General features: G+C 42.9%; 1 protein-coding gene across 1 annotated transcript in view; it reads left to right on the top strand.

Moving 5' to 3' along the window:
• The window catches only part of LOC129382417 (uncharacterized), a 47219-nt gene that overhangs the window by 15250 nt on the left and 16264 nt on the right, over positions 1-15705 (top strand). Inside the window, exons 6-7 of the mRNA XM_055066300.2 lie at positions 8307-8330; positions 9375-9407. Of these exons, the coding sequence (XP_054922275.1) occupies positions 8307-8330; positions 9375-9407 (57 nt within the window). The remainder of the gene's footprint in view (positions 1-8306; positions 8331-9374; positions 9408-15705) is intronic.

Here is a 15705-nt window from a genome sequence, read left to right as displayed (position 1 = left end):
TGAAACCGCCGAGTAAAAATGTCCTGATTCGTTATTCATAACAATTAAAAATCGTCAACAAATCTGAAAAATTACCTCATGAAGTCACGTGACCCCAAAGTAGAAACCAGTTTCAGAGATTAGGCCAAGCGCCTGGCACATTCTGGCTACCCGATGCGTATGCTCACCTCGGTTGCGGAGGGCTTGAGCAGGAAGTATAAAAACGCATCGAAGGGAAGCAGTAGCACTGCTAGAGCAAAGAAAGTTGCTGTGGTGCTATACAGTCATTGTATTTCACATAATCACAGAAGCGAAGAAATGGATGTGCCAGTTCTCGAACATCGCCTAATGCCTCCAGCTAAGCCATTACCACACTGGGAGTGGCAGGTGATAGACTGTGACGTATCCTTTGTAGAGGTCACAAAGCACGCACCTGACCTCGAAATGGCTATGCATTTCCGTGAACTTCAATCGAAGTACTCGTGCCCAGAATTCTACACAGATGCGTCAAAATCACATGATGGTGTATCTTATGCTGCTGTTAGTCCCACTTTTTCTAAATCTGACGTATTGAAACCGCTAAAAATTATCTTCACTACAGAAGCCTATGCAGTACTGTCTGCAGTAAAACACATAAAGTAAAACTCGACAGTGCAATAGTATTTACAGACCCGTTAAGTCTTGTAAAAGCGCTGATTTCTTTACAAAAGCATACAAATCCTGTTTTCACTGAACTTCACTCGCTCTTATGCAATATTTATCTATCACATAGACAAGTAGTAATATGCTGGGTACCTGGCCACAGAGGCATCGAGGGTAATGTACTAGCTGACAAAGTGGCCACATCCCTCACATCACTAACCACTTTTCCTGCGGCTGCTGTCCCTGTCACAGACCTGAAGCCTTTTTTAAGAAAGAAACTGCGACCCCACTGGCAACGCATGTGGAAAGCAGAAACAAATAATAAACTGCACGTTATAAAGCCACAGTTAGGTTTTTGGCCCTCCCCAACAAAATATCAGCGAACAGGTGTCCTATTCAGTCGCCTGAGAATAGGGCACACATTTGGTACCCACAATTTTCTGCTTACTGGAAATGAACCGCCAACCTGTGGTCGATGTGGTGAGAGGCTGACCGTCCTCCACGTCCTCTTGGAGTGTAGCAAAGCCGAATCTGAAGGAAAGAAACATTTTCCTCTTGCGTATTATTATTGCGTCCCTCCACCCAGCTATGTTTTTTGTTAAAGAACTGCTATTTAACACCAAAACAGTCCTCGGTTCCTTAAATGATGATGTCCTACGTGTTATAAACCCATTAAATTCGTAGCGCATCCTCTTTTCAGAGGATGCCGCTGTGATAGTTGTTTTGTATAGCACATGCCTCTAGGCCCTTGTGTCTCAAGGGCTCAAACGAGGCCGTGGTGCTCTAGTGAATTTTAGATTCTTATACATATTTTATAAGGTATCATTATTTCGCAATGCACCTTAATGCTCATAGTACCCGTCTTTTGTCATTGCCATAATCTTATTACACGTAAACTTTATGCACATTAGAGCGACCACATTCTAAGGCCCTTTTACAGCCACGTCGCATCAACTTCATAGAAGTCATAGCTCTACTGGAAACTCATCAACACTGGCTTGGCGCTTTTTGGCCATACCTGGCCCTTGCGCCAATAAACACCACACATTCATTCATTCAGAAGAATAGCGCCAAATTTCAGGGTCGAATGGTTTCCTCTGCCCCTGAGCGTCTGCAGAAGCTATGCAAACAGGCTAACTCAGAGAATAATAAAAGGAACACATGTTCTACTCAACGTCGCAAACAGTTTGTGACCTGCACTCCTAACGTTGCCTAATCCATTGCGCTTTAGTGCGGAAGAACGTATGTTGGTGAAACTGGCAGATACATAAATGAGAGACTAAAAGAGCATCAATATAACGTCACTAGAGTAATCTCGGGACATTTAGGCATTGATTGCCGAGATTGTCCCTGCAAAGCATTAGTGAATCGGCGTATCTGCCTTCAATTTCTCAGGAAGAGCTAAGATCGATTATTTTCAGTTTAAAATGTAATAAATCTCCTGGTATCGACGGTATTTTCATCAATGATTTGCGCTGAACATATGAATATATCCAAGAGGTTTTGCTAGCACTACTCAATCGCATAATTGCAAGTGGTGAAATTCCTGCAAAACTGAAAACAACAATAGTTATACCTCTTTACAAAAGCGGTGCGCGTAATAAAATTGAAAATTATCGCCCGCTTTAAATTGTACCTTCTATTGCTCAAATACTCGAAAAACACTCATTGTTAACGATGGCAAGCTTTCTGGACGCCCACAGCATTTTGTCGCATAGTCAGTATGGCTTCCGGCCCGGCAAAAGCACTCAAACCCTTCTGGAAGATTTCTCCGATCAGTTGAATGTAGCTTTCGATGATAATAAAGTAGCTTGTGCGCTCCTTCTTGATTGTAGCAAGGCTTTTGACAGTGTTCATCATGGTCTGTTGTTAAAGAAGCTTTACTTGTTATGATTTAGGAGTGCTTTCTGGTCGTCGTTAGCAAATTTACTTTAGGACAGGCCTCAGGTCGTCTCAGTTGAGCAAGTTCATAGCGCATTCTCCATTATTCATGCTGGAGTTCCGCAGGGATCTATACTCAGCCCGTTATTATTTAATATTTTTGTAAATGACCTCTACAGCGTGATACCCGTTTCTCTTTATCAATACGCCGATGACACGATGATCGTAACTCCTGCCCACAGCTGCTACGATGCGATTGCTTCTTTACAGTCTGCTGCCACAAAAGCTATGGACTGGTTTAGAAATAACCTAATTAATATAAATTTTTCTAAGACTCAATTAATCTGCTTCCATAATCCTTTGAGGAAGGTAGACCTTGATTATCCTATTATTTTGCATTGTTCAGATTGTTCATCTTGTTCTTGTAGACCATTACAGTACTGATCTGTTGTAAAGTATCTCGGTCTATATATTGACAGTGACCTTTCTTGGAACAGCTACCTTGCTTACGTTTGCAAAAAACTTCGCGCAGTATCATGTCTACTGTACAATATAAGATATTACATGCCCTTATCGGTAAGGAAAGCAATAACACACGCTTTAGGCTACAGTCTGCTGCGGTATGGAATAACAATTTACGGGTACTGTGCTGCTAGCTGGCACAGCAGAATAAATGCAATACTGCACTCCCTCTTAAAAAAAACGTATCTTATGATCTGAGCCTGAAAGCTGACGCAGACTGCTTCAAAATATTTTCGATGCCGAATTTCGACGAACTTTTAATGCAAACGGTTGTTTTAAAACACTTCTGGTCCAGTGAATTCCTAGTTCTGTACACCTCTTCCCGTTGCTTAAGGCCCAGGGACCCCTTTCGGAGGCCACGTTTCACAAGGTACGGGACTAGAGCTCACGCCCATTATGTTCCAACCTACTTCAATAAATTACCCCCCAGCATCCTCTATGCAAAAACAAAATACAAGTTAAAGAGACTGCTAAGGCGTATCTGTGTAAAGGCGTACTTGTTCCTTTTGTTTACCGTTATTTCTTGTGTTCATGCATGTGGTTGTGCAATTCCTTTGCACCATGACGGTTAGATTGGTGTATGATTATATTATCTCATGGTCATTTCGTTCACACGCATTGCTGCGTTTGTTTCATTATTCTCGATGAAAATTCTTCTAATAGACACTGCATACAATTTATTAACTTTTTTTCTGGTATGCTATACTCGAGTTCGCTGCTTATAATCTATTATGCACCGTGTATGGTTTTGCTGCCTACCAGGCTCTGCCGCTCAAGCCTTCAAAGGCTTTGGCAGGCCTGTATGAATGTACTGATTTCATTGTTGGAAATAAAGGTATTATTATTATTATTAAACGCATGTTTGAAAGTAGTTCTGTTTTGTATGGGGCTCATAGCAGGATGACAAGGTAGATTGTGGAGGCCTATAAAATTGCAAAATTATAGGAAAGGTACGTGAGCAAGCCATCAGTGTCGCTCTCCGCAAAAGATACGATTCCTCGGTTTATTGTTGTAACTATTGCAGTGTATGTTTTGATCACGCCTTTGACACGTGTATGGTTCATCGACACGCACCACTGAATGTTCTTTTTTGTCTGGTTCGTTTCTGCTCGTTCGGTATATATTTATCGATGCGTGCAAAAATAATATCTATAGTTGAAAGCAGCGATGTCTCTGTGCATCTTTCTTTATACATCCTCGTTCAGTCGCGCTTACACATTCTATCTTGGAAAGAGGCTCGACGAGACTGCTTTCATCACGCATTGGATTTCATACTTATGTTTCTTTGACATGGGAGTTACGGGCTGCAGATTGATTTGCGGCTTTTTGTCCCTTCTGGTTCAGTTTTGTAGCTTGCTTGCCTTACTAGGTTTATTTAAATCAGGTAAATATTTTTTACATCATAACTGATTTCATTGCATTGTTTGAAGCGCATACATCAATCCCGGTATTTTTGAATGTTGCCATCATCATAATCATCATCATCATCATACTTTTTATGCCCACTGCAGGACCAAGGCCTCTTCTAGCGATCTTCAACTGCCCCTTCTTGCGTTAGCTGATTACTTTCCCTTGAAAATTTCGAAATTTTATTAGCCCACCTAATTTTCTGCCGTTCTTGACTGTGCTTCACTTCCCTTAGCGCCAATTCTGTAACTCTAATGGTCCTTGATAATGTACTTTTGTGCAGCGCTCAGAAATCGACGAAAATACATCATGAATGCTTACCAATTCGCTTAGTTTTCTATTCCTAATCGTCCACCGATTATCTGCCCTCCGCATTACAGGACCTGCCCAGCTGAGTCTTTTTCTCTTGATGTGTGCTAGAATATCACACCGCTCTCTTCATGTTTGTTAACGTTACGCCTAACATTTTTGTTCCATCGCTCTCTTCGCGGTCGTTAACTTGTTATCGAGCTTCTTTGCCAACTACGAAGTTTCTGCCCTATGTGTTAGTAGTAGAATGCAAAGATGGTAAATTTTTCTTTTTATCGACCATGGTAAGCTCTCAGTCAGAATTTCGTAATGCCTGCCGTATTCACTACACCCCCATTTTTATTATTCTGTAAATTTTCTTCTAATGATCGAGGTTTCCTATGTGTAATTGAGCTAAATAAACGTACTCCTGCACAGAGTTCTAGAGATTGACTGCCGGTCATGAACTATTCTTCCCTTGCCATGCTAATAAACTTTTGCCTTCTGTATAATAATATGTAATACAACTTTCACGCTTTCTCGATTAAGGTCCTCAAACACTTAACCCTTTCAGACACTGTGTGCACAATTGTCTACAGCAAGATAGTGCATCAACAGGCAAAAGCACTGATGAAAGTAACGATATTTAAAATGTGTTGTATACATGTTGAAACTCGTAAAATCGTAATTGTGCTGCAATTTTGAATAATGTGCATAATGTTTTTGCAAAATTGGTGGCAAGGTAGACGGCTGGGTCTTTTTACTCCATGTCGGTGTGTTATATGCAGCAGTCTGACTTCTTTCATTGTTTTTCACAATGTCATGCCCCAGGCATAATTTTGAAGTGGCTGGATAAGTACTTTTCAAGCTTCTCAAAACACGAAGAAGTTTATACTCCCATATTTGATGTTCCTGTAGTGAATTTTCGCATGGAGTCCACATTCTGTAAACTTGATAAAACTCACTAAACAATCACAAATTCTTAATCTTTTCTGCAGCTGCACATTTTCTATGATTTTGAAGATGCAAGAAATGTGGTAAAAGCAAATTTTCAATCAACGGGATGGAGTGGCATCTGAAAGGGTTGAAGTCCGGTTTGAGGTTAAGGTTCCTCTTGAGTGTGCATGCCGTCCAATCGTGATTACGTTTGCAAAGTAACACTCACGACGCGGAATCCTTGCATTATACCGGTCTGTAGGATTGGTATGATTGCAGCAAAACTTTCGCTCGACCATATTTCTTTCACTTCCCCTGTGATATTAGGCAGCCTTCGTACAAGTGCTTGCATTCGTGCTCCCCATGATGAATGAATGAATGAATGAATGAATGAATGAATGAATGAATTAATGTCGTCTTTGAAACAGTATTTCTAATCTTCAGCTTCCAAGGTTCGTGTCAACAAATCATTGATCCTGAAATAAATTTTTAGCTTTAAAATATATTATTTATGGTCCCTGCGTTTGCCTTGAGTCGCAGTGTTACGCTGATAATTGATATAATTTATTGGCATCCCCTTTTAAACGTGGCGGTGGCAAATATTCATCCAACCTCTTTGATCCAGTCAGGTTTTACTACATCTAACGCAGTCTAGCATTTTGCCTTTCTCTTTTTGATCTTTGCATTCTCGCAGCATCTATTACGCGTGTGCAATCGTACACGCCGGAATAGGGCTTCAAAAATATTAAGAATAAAGATAAGCACCAAATGCAATGTCGATTGAAACGGGCCGAGTACGCCTGAATACGTGTACAAAAGGAACCTGTGCTAGGGAATTGAACATGTAAAGAGCACCGATGGAACACATAGACGCTAAGACGTTTTTCTCGCCGTGTCTGCTTATGCCCCCGTATATAGGGTCCTCATCTTTCGCTATTTTTGACGGGGATAATTTGCACAAGATAAGTTCGTCAAGTGACAAGTTGGCGTGGATACCACATTTCTGGACGCAACGAAACTCGGCAAAAAAAAGCAAACACAGAGAAAGCACGGGACAGTATTACGATGCTCTGCTTTTGACGATTCCGAAGACGGAATATATTCCTCGAAACCAATATTTTACCAGTCACGGTTATGTGGTGCCGCGAAAGGAACTATACGAAACTGCGAGATCCCGGCGATTGTACGGCGGCCGTTCTCGGCTGCTTTCAGCATGGGAACCTTCGGCTAGCAGCGCGTGTCTGCACGTGTGCGCGTGCTCACCCGCTCAGCGCTCCGCCACATCGACTCCGCTCGCGCGCTGCCACAGGGGCTCGGAATGGCCACCGTATGCACTTGCACGTTCTTTACACACCAGGCAATGATTGCAAAAAAACTACTGCTGCAGGAGGCTTTGCGAAGCTCTTGTAAAGTTAGTGCTAGTACATATAGTGGAGCTATACAGCGAGCACGGAATGTTCAGACCGCTTAACATCCGTGAAAGATGAAGGATGGATTTTTCGAAGGACAGAAAGCTGAGCTAGTTGGTAAGGATTAATTATGCAAAAAAGAAGTGAGGCGTGCAGACAGGACACAAGAGTAGAGAAGTGGACAACACGAACGCGTTCGTGTTGTCCACTTCTCTACTCTTGTGTCCTGTCTGCACGCCTCACCTCTTTTTTGCAGGATGGATTTTCACTAAGAATGATCGATTAGCGAAATATCCGAACCAAACCGAATACGAATGTTCGGGAGAAAACACCTCCCGATTTCGAATGAAATGTCAAACTTTTTCTCACTTCCGTACAAAGTGAAATATGAAGGTTGCAGGAACGCACCGTGGTTGCTTAGTGGCTATGGTATTGGGATGCTAAGCACGAGGTCGCGGGATCGAATCCTGGCCACGGCGGGTGCACTTCGGTGGGGACGAAACGCGAAAGACACCCGTGCACTTAAATTTAGTGCCTGTTAAAAAATCCCAGTGGGTCCAAATTTCCGGAGTCCCCCACTACGGCGTTCCTCATAATCAGATCGTGGTTTCAGCCCGTAAAACGCCAGAATTTATTCTTTTAACATTGCGCGCAATCCGCTTAATAAAAATGAGGCTTATATGAATTTTTTGGCACCTGCGTGTAATATCGTTAGCAATTGGACGTGCGGAAAACACAGGAGTCTGTAAAATAACAGCGAGTATTTTCAGTTATATGCAGGATTTTTAAAATGGCTCTAATTAATCGAGCAAACAGGATTGTCAGCCGATGGACGTGTAGAGTATTGTGTTATTCAAAGGAGAGAAGTGTGATTCTGCAGCAGCACGTATTATATTAAGTGGCGAATTATTAGGACTAAATACTTAATAAAAAGAGACTTGCTTATGTAGGCTGCCTAAAGGCGACCCATTTTTATTGAATGACTGGAAATTATTGAGGAGAAGTCGTCTCCCCGGATGCCAGTCCGCAACGACCGCAGCCCTCACTTACGTCATTCTCTGTCTTTACATCGAGACTCCGATTAAGAGTTGTGACTGGTTATGTTCAAAAGAAGCCAATGTCTAATTGGGAATTCTCGAGTCGAACGCGAACATGATATCAGAAATTATTCCATTTCTATTCGAAATTTCCAGTGTCCACCCACCCCTACTTTCTAACTATTCACGTTTCTTTTCTTTGCAGCACAAAGATGGCCTTAGAAGGACTGTAAGTCGACGAGTCCCTTTTGTGTAATGGCGGTTTTTATTGTCCACTAGTCGCTAACTGTAAAGCTTGTAATCTTTTTCGCTTGCGTAAATTCGACATGGTGGCTTTGGTGGTGTCTCGCTTTTGCCGCAAGAGTGCGCTGGCGTCAGTGCGCGTGCGTTAGCCTGCTCGTCATTGCTGAAAGAACCCGCGACTACGCGAAAAGGAACCGCAGCTTCTTTTCATGCGAAACGATTTCAAACATGCGTAGAGTGGTTTTTACATGATGTTTCTCCAAGAAAACATAACACGTTAGATAGATATAGATAGATATTTATTTCTCTCAAAACAAAGTACAGAAATGAGAGAGGACGGAAGGGAAAAAGCTGCCGAATGCAGCTTGAGGACCCCCTACGCCCTACAGAGCAGCAGTGAGGTGAGAAACAAAGGCAATACGACAGGTTGCAAAGTATACACAAACAGAATTCAAAATCACAATACTCGTAATCTATTGCATAACTGCAATTTTTACGCGGAATCTATTACATTGTTATGATTTTACACAATTAACGCATTTACACAATTTCTTCGTCAATTCCCATTACACAATTCTAACGCCAAAAAAATACAGATAAATATAATTCATTCAATACAGTTACAATACGTACAATACATACATACAATACAGTTACACAGGTGAGCTATTCGCTCGAAAGCCCGAAAAGATTGATCAATTCTATGAAAGTTTGTATAGAAAGCAACCTAAGGGAAAAACGATTATCTTCGAGAACATTTAGATACCTAGGCAGATTGTACGATAAAGATTGTGTGCGGTATTTGGTGCGACTTAACGGTAGGGACCATGACATAGAATGACGTACATCATATGTAGGTTCATGACGTACAAGCTGAAACATTGTTAGCATAAGGTTGTTGTTAGTTGCTACAGCAGTTTTGTAAATGTAAAGAAGTTTGAACACATACAAGGTAGTTACACTTAAAATATTGAACTGCCTAAAATGTTCTCTGGTACCGAAAAATAAAATACCGAACTGCTCTTCGCAGGGCATGAGGAGACACAGAGCCAAGGGACATCCGGTAAGCGTTTTAACTTTGTTCCCGCCTACGTAGTTCAGCTGTGGTGTGCGATTCAGGCGATAGATGTATTTGTTCAGTTGCGTGGTCAAAGTGGAAAGTGACATTACAAAATGGCTATGAACTAGAGTGAATTTGACATGAAGTGCATTGAATGTGACGCGTTACTTTTGATAGTAGTCTTTATAGTTGCTGTCTGCAAGCGTTCATTTTAACGAGGTGGCCATAAGAGGCAGCGTTGAAAATAAAACGAAGTAGGCACACATGGAATACGCAGGAAACAGAAACAGTGCACGAGCGTGATTGCGTATTTATTCAAACTATGATCACTCATGAATTACAAAGAGACCATGGACAAATCAATCATGTAATTGTTATTAACGTCACGCCGAGTCTCATCTATACGCAGAAATGTCGATTAAACGTTTTACGTGTATATCTTCTCTATAATTAAATCCACACAAGCAAGAGTATTTTAAACTGCTAAGAAAGTTAGCATTTTCACTACAAGGAATCGGAAGTTCCATTCGGGCGGTTCCCGAAAAGTAATTGGCGAACGGGGACAGTGCTCCTATCCTAAAAAAGCTTTCATGCAAAGCGCGAACGTGTATTAAAAACATCGGATACACAAGTAATACAATTGATATGCAAAAAAAAAAAAAAATGTGCTTTTTTGCTCATTCGTTCAACCACACCGCACGCTTTCCTAAACGGGACTAGAAGCAAAGAACTGCGCGATTTATGTTCAAGAGATCGTTGAGCAATGGGCTTCGTTAGCACAACGTTCGTTTTCAGAATTGGCCGGCTCTGCCCTCACGTACAAGTTGATCCTTCCATACCAGTGATCGCATCATCCGGTAAATAGCGTATGCACCACGTTCTTTAAAACCCACGTCATGCGAGCACAGCAAGAAATACGCTATTGAAGTTAAAGGTCATGGTAACAACACACCTTTATAATGACACAAAAAATATTGAAAAATGCCGCAAGGTCTGCTTAACTTGGCGCAGAATTACGCAGCATATTTCCTCTTCGATATCCTTGCTCTACTTTGTTATCACTGCTGTCGCAACGCCTTATCGTTTTGCTTCGAAGCGCGAGTGATTTCTCGCAGTGCCTGGGCATATCGGTGCGGCCGGTGCGTTCTCGAGACTGCATTGTTATCGTCCCGAGTCCGCATTCAACCCGAGGTTTCTATAGCTTCTTTACGAACATTCGACCTACCATACGTGGGTGAGCGAGAAATATCTGTCGTTCGGGAATAGCGGCCGGCCACGAGCCACTTCCGTTGTGAATCCCCGATTGCTTCTGGGCTTGTTACAGTGGTCATCGTCCAGTTAGTCGTTTTATTGTAGGGCGCAAGTTCGCCCGACAACGACTTCATTTAATGCGAAGCCTTGTTTGCCTCGCACTGCAGGCAGTGCAATGAGGAGCTAGTTTCCTGTGGCGTGTCGTTTCGAGCTAATTCAGTATTAATGACAAGCATATGTACACTGATGCGGAGTTGAATCAAGCTCATCCGGCACAACGGCTCGAGGTTATACGCCCATGAAACCACAGACGCTTGCACACTTCTTTCGCGCCATTGCCAAATATGGAGCTTTGGGACGATCGACACGAGCATCGTGTCACATAGGAAGAATACGCCCAGGGAGAAGTGAAATCACTTGTGCGCTCGCTAGACCGTGTCTGTTTCTCGCCTTTCGCAAACGTGTTTCGTCGGCTGGGAACGCTTTGCAGGACCTCAAACGACCTGCAAAATAGTTCGCACATACCCAGGAATTCTGGCCTTGCCGGGGAGGGGGGGGGGGGTGAGCAGGAGTGCTCTGCTTCCCCCCGGAAAACTTTGGAGGTGGCTCGGAGTCGGCGCCTATGATATGTGCGTCTGTGTGCGTGAGAGAGAGAGAGGTGTATGGTGTGTTTGTGTGTGAGCGAACGAGCATTTCCTTCTGTCTGCGAGCATTCTGTCTGGAGCATCTGTCTCCGAGCATTTCTGGGAGACAGATGGGATATACGGTTTATTTGAACCCGTATTTATATCACATAGACAAGAACCAATACTCTGCCTTTAAAGCATTATCTCCTTCTGAAAGCGAAACCGACGCAAAAAAAGAAAGAAATTCATGAGCCATTCCACTATGTGAAGGTGGTTGACTAGCGAAGCTGCTTAGCACAAGAAACAGAGGTGACACATAATATTGAACAAAGGTAGGAACTCATTTATTGTCTTGATGGGTGGTCATTATTTCACTCACAACTGCAATCACATTCTTTGATAATGTGAAATCGAGGCACGTAAGCCGTTGGGTAGTCGTTTGGGCCGGATTGGTGTGACATCGCAAAGAGATATGTCTGCAACACGGAAAGGTAAAAAGCTCCCTTTTCGGTACGGATACATCCACATTGAAATCACCGACAACGACCACAGGGGTAGTGTCAGCGCATCTAATTCACGCAAAGTGAGGAGCCGTGAGCCTTACGGGACTATAAGTCATTGCATTTTTTGCTTGCTTACGGGGGTATGAGCCGTTGATAATGAGTTTTTAACATGCTATTCAGTAGGCTGTATGCATGATTGGAAAGAATTAAAGCACTGTTCGCTTCACTTTGCTTGCTGAGTGCTTGTAGCCTCTGCCTTACGGGCACGCCGAAATACACTTTATGAATGGGAGTATGAACGCCTACGAGGGTATGAACTATAGATGATGATAGTTTTTGTTCACGGAGAACAAAAATGCACGGAACCCTAGCCGTATACAGCGTCGCTGTAAAAAAAAAAAATTAGGAGCCAATCCACTTTGTGAAGGTGGATGACTAGCGAAGCTGTAGCACATAACACAGGGTTAGACAAGGGTACATACAAACTGGGATGGATAGCGTAAGAATGACACAGGGACAAGCAGCAACACGGGACGAGCGCTATCAACAATTGATTTACTGCAGCTGGTGAGCATATATATACTCACTCGGACGCCACTGCAACAGACACACTGAAGGGAAGGAGGAAAATCAGTCATGTGACTACTATGCCCAGAAATTCAAGCTCGCTCTTTGATAAAAGAATAGACGGCGTGCTAACGCAATCGCCACCTGCTCTGGCTATCTCAGCTGCTTCGACAATTTCCCTCGTAATCTTATTCCTGTGGCGATAGACAACAACAGTTTGTTTTAAGAGATGGAAGCATGGTGCCTTCGCGTCACATTTTCTACAATGGGCAGCCAGATGCCCATCTATTGCGATGCTCTCCACTTTATTACTATGCTCCGCCAGACGCACGTTTAAACATGTGCCCGTCTGGCCCACGTAGTACTTCCCACACGAAAGTGGAATCTTATACACCACGTTGCGAGTGCATGTAACAAAATGATCCTTGTGCATGGCAGCGCAACCAGGCTTTCGTTTCCTCATGGGACAGCTCAACACACTCAACCTCAAGAGTTTGTTAGGTGCTGTAAAAATAATTAGCGCTCGTCCCGTGTTCCTGCTTGTCCCTGTGTCATTCTTGCGCTATGTATTCTAGTTTGTATGTATCCCACCAACACGCCCAAACTTCTTCCCTGCTAGACAAGGGTACATGTACTTATTTTCATCATTTGCTAATGGTAGTGAGGATAGCTTTGTGATTACTGTGATATACACTGATTGGTTCGCTTGCATCCTAATACAGAATCTTGGCTAAAATTAAATCTACATCCTTATACAGAATCTTGGCTAAAATTAAATCTGTACACCACCGTTGTTGAGTGACTTGGATTGGTGCGGCACTTCAAACCAAACTCTTATAGCACAAACTCAGTGAACCATTACTTGTCTGGTTTTGAAATGTCCACATTGAGGTCTCCAAAGGTGATCACAAGTGTAATGTCCTCACCGCTAACCCATGCAAAGTGTGTGGTCATGAACTTGTGGATATCACACTTAGGCGTGCCTGGAGATATATACACAGCGGATATTACAATTTCGTCTTTCGTTCGTACGGCACAGACACCACTAAGTCGGTCGCATTGTCCTCTTGCGAGTCAAGGGTGTATAAATGTACATTAATTTTGTCGTTGGCGCATACGGCAACGCCTCCTCCTCGTGAGTCCATGTGCTGTTCCCAAACAATTACAGGTTACCAATCGACTCGAAACAATGCATCTTGACTTATTTCATTGATTATTATTATTAATATTATTATTATTATTATTATTATTATTATTATTATTATTATTATTATTGTGTGGAGTGCTTGGAGCCTGCTTGACCTCGGCCGCGGGATGGCACGGTATTTCATTACCTCCGGGATCGGTCCACATTTTTGTCGAGAGACACGAAAAATGCATTGCGGAGCAAAAGCGTACAGCTTCGCTGCAAAAGCGCCTATTACATCAATGTTGCCGCGCTGAATTTGGTCACTATGGCTTCGTCGCCATCGTCACAGCCCCGCGAAGAGCTGCTATGCAGTTCGCCTTCGTTTTCAACCTGGCGTCGGTGGCAGTGCAATATCGTAAGAGCAATGACGCCCTAAATCCGCACCATCATTACGTCGTGAATTCCTTCTGTCACCAAGCAAGCTTTCGGCGGCACACGTCCGCTACTATATCAGACTGGTTGCCTTCGAACAAACAACGTAAATGCGTATCGAAAACGAACTGGCAGCAAGGAACACGCTTACGGAGCAATATCATTATTGACAATGTCACAAAAGGATGGGCGGTGTCAGGTCGCCCTTACAGACATTCTTTCTTCTTCTTTTTTTTTGGGGGGGGGTGGGGGGTGGGGGTCAGTTACGCGTTCTAAGGGCTCATTTACAAAATATTTGTTCTCATGGCTCTTACAGAAGCATGTTTAATAATAATTTCTTCGCTCAGCTAGATAAATTCGACGAACGGCTCTAAACTACTCATTTGCTTTAGCTGCCTAAGATCAATTATTGAAAAGTTAATTACCATAGCTTTCTTTATCACGCAAGCTGCTCAATCTATTCCATATCTACTGATTATGACATTAAAATACTCGCATAATAAAATGATGTTAGCAAGATTTATAGGGGTTTATTATATTTATCTGGTGCAGTTACAAACAACCAGCATGTTGATGATGCTATAGGCTTCTTATAGACCAAGTGTGAAAGCTTGGACGTGTTATTTTGGCGGAAATCAAATTCATGAGCTTAAACGCATATGCTTTTGTAACCATACACTTTTGCCTTTACAATCGATTCTCCTATACTATACAAGAAGTACTTCAGCGTAACAGTGCATCACACAAGGTGTGCGAGAAAACTGTGCGCGCTCCCGATTAGATTTATTAGCGCTGCTGGCGACAGACTCGGTTTCCTGGCATCATCTGCAATAAAGAAAAAGCTGCCTGGGAGAAAGCATCAGATGTCTTTTTCAGTACATTGTAACAGATGGAGCAACGCGGACATGTGTGTTAGAACGAAAAATAGTGAAGTAGTGTGATAAGTCATTTGCGGCATATATTTTGACTGTCAAATGTAACGACCCAAACAAGAAAATTCCGCCATATTGTGACAATTAAGGCTGACACACGTACAGTCACGTGAAGTTTGAGCTCCCACACAGCACCCATGGGGGAAGCGGTCCTTAGAATTTTCATGTCGGCGGGAAGATGGGAAGTTTTTGGATAGTATAGCAAACAATTTTATTACTGCTGTAGAAAATGCTTAGTATTATAATTTATGGTATCAATTTGTAGAAGAAAGAATCTGTTTTCTAATGATGTAATTTTCAAGCAAACATTTAATACCAATTCCTCGAAAACAAAATTTTCTAGTTTTCGTTAGAAATCTTTTTATTCTATAAACACATCGACGCTGCTTCGCCCCAAGAGAAAAAAAAATCAATATATAGATTTTGAAGAAAAATGCTGCACATGTAGCGAAAAAGAACACTACAGTGGGCCATCCTCTCCAGCGCTATTCTCGCGAGACGGGAAGACGCCGCTCGTGCTGAGAGCCCGTGCCCTGCTCTAACGGTCGGTCCCAAACGCCGGCAACAAATAAACGCTTTTACAAGTGGTGGAAGTGCTGGGTAGTGGCGGTCGGGCCCAATGTCGACGACGTAGCCGCCGGGGGGCCGTAATATGTACGGTTGGACTGGCTGGCCACGGACCACCGTGCACTATGTTGGCTGTCGTCCTTGAAAGATCCTTCAGGCCATCTTGCCCGATGGGCACTTCGCCTGTAGGACTACGACATCCACGTTCTGTACCGCAGCGAACACCAGCATTCTGATGCCGATGCTCTATCGCGTTCTCCCTTACCTGGCAAAAATGCCTGCTGCTCACTATCC

The sequence above is a fragment of the Dermacentor andersoni genome, chromosome 6 (assembly GCF_023375885.2).
Source record: "Dermacentor andersoni chromosome 6, qqDerAnde1_hic_scaffold, whole genome shotgun sequence".
In the NCBI taxonomy this organism is placed as follows: Eukaryota; Metazoa; Arthropoda; class Arachnida; order Ixodida; family Ixodidae; genus Dermacentor; species Dermacentor andersoni.
Note: the sequence above shows the minus strand (reverse complement) of the source record. Positions and strands in the feature narration are given on the sequence as shown.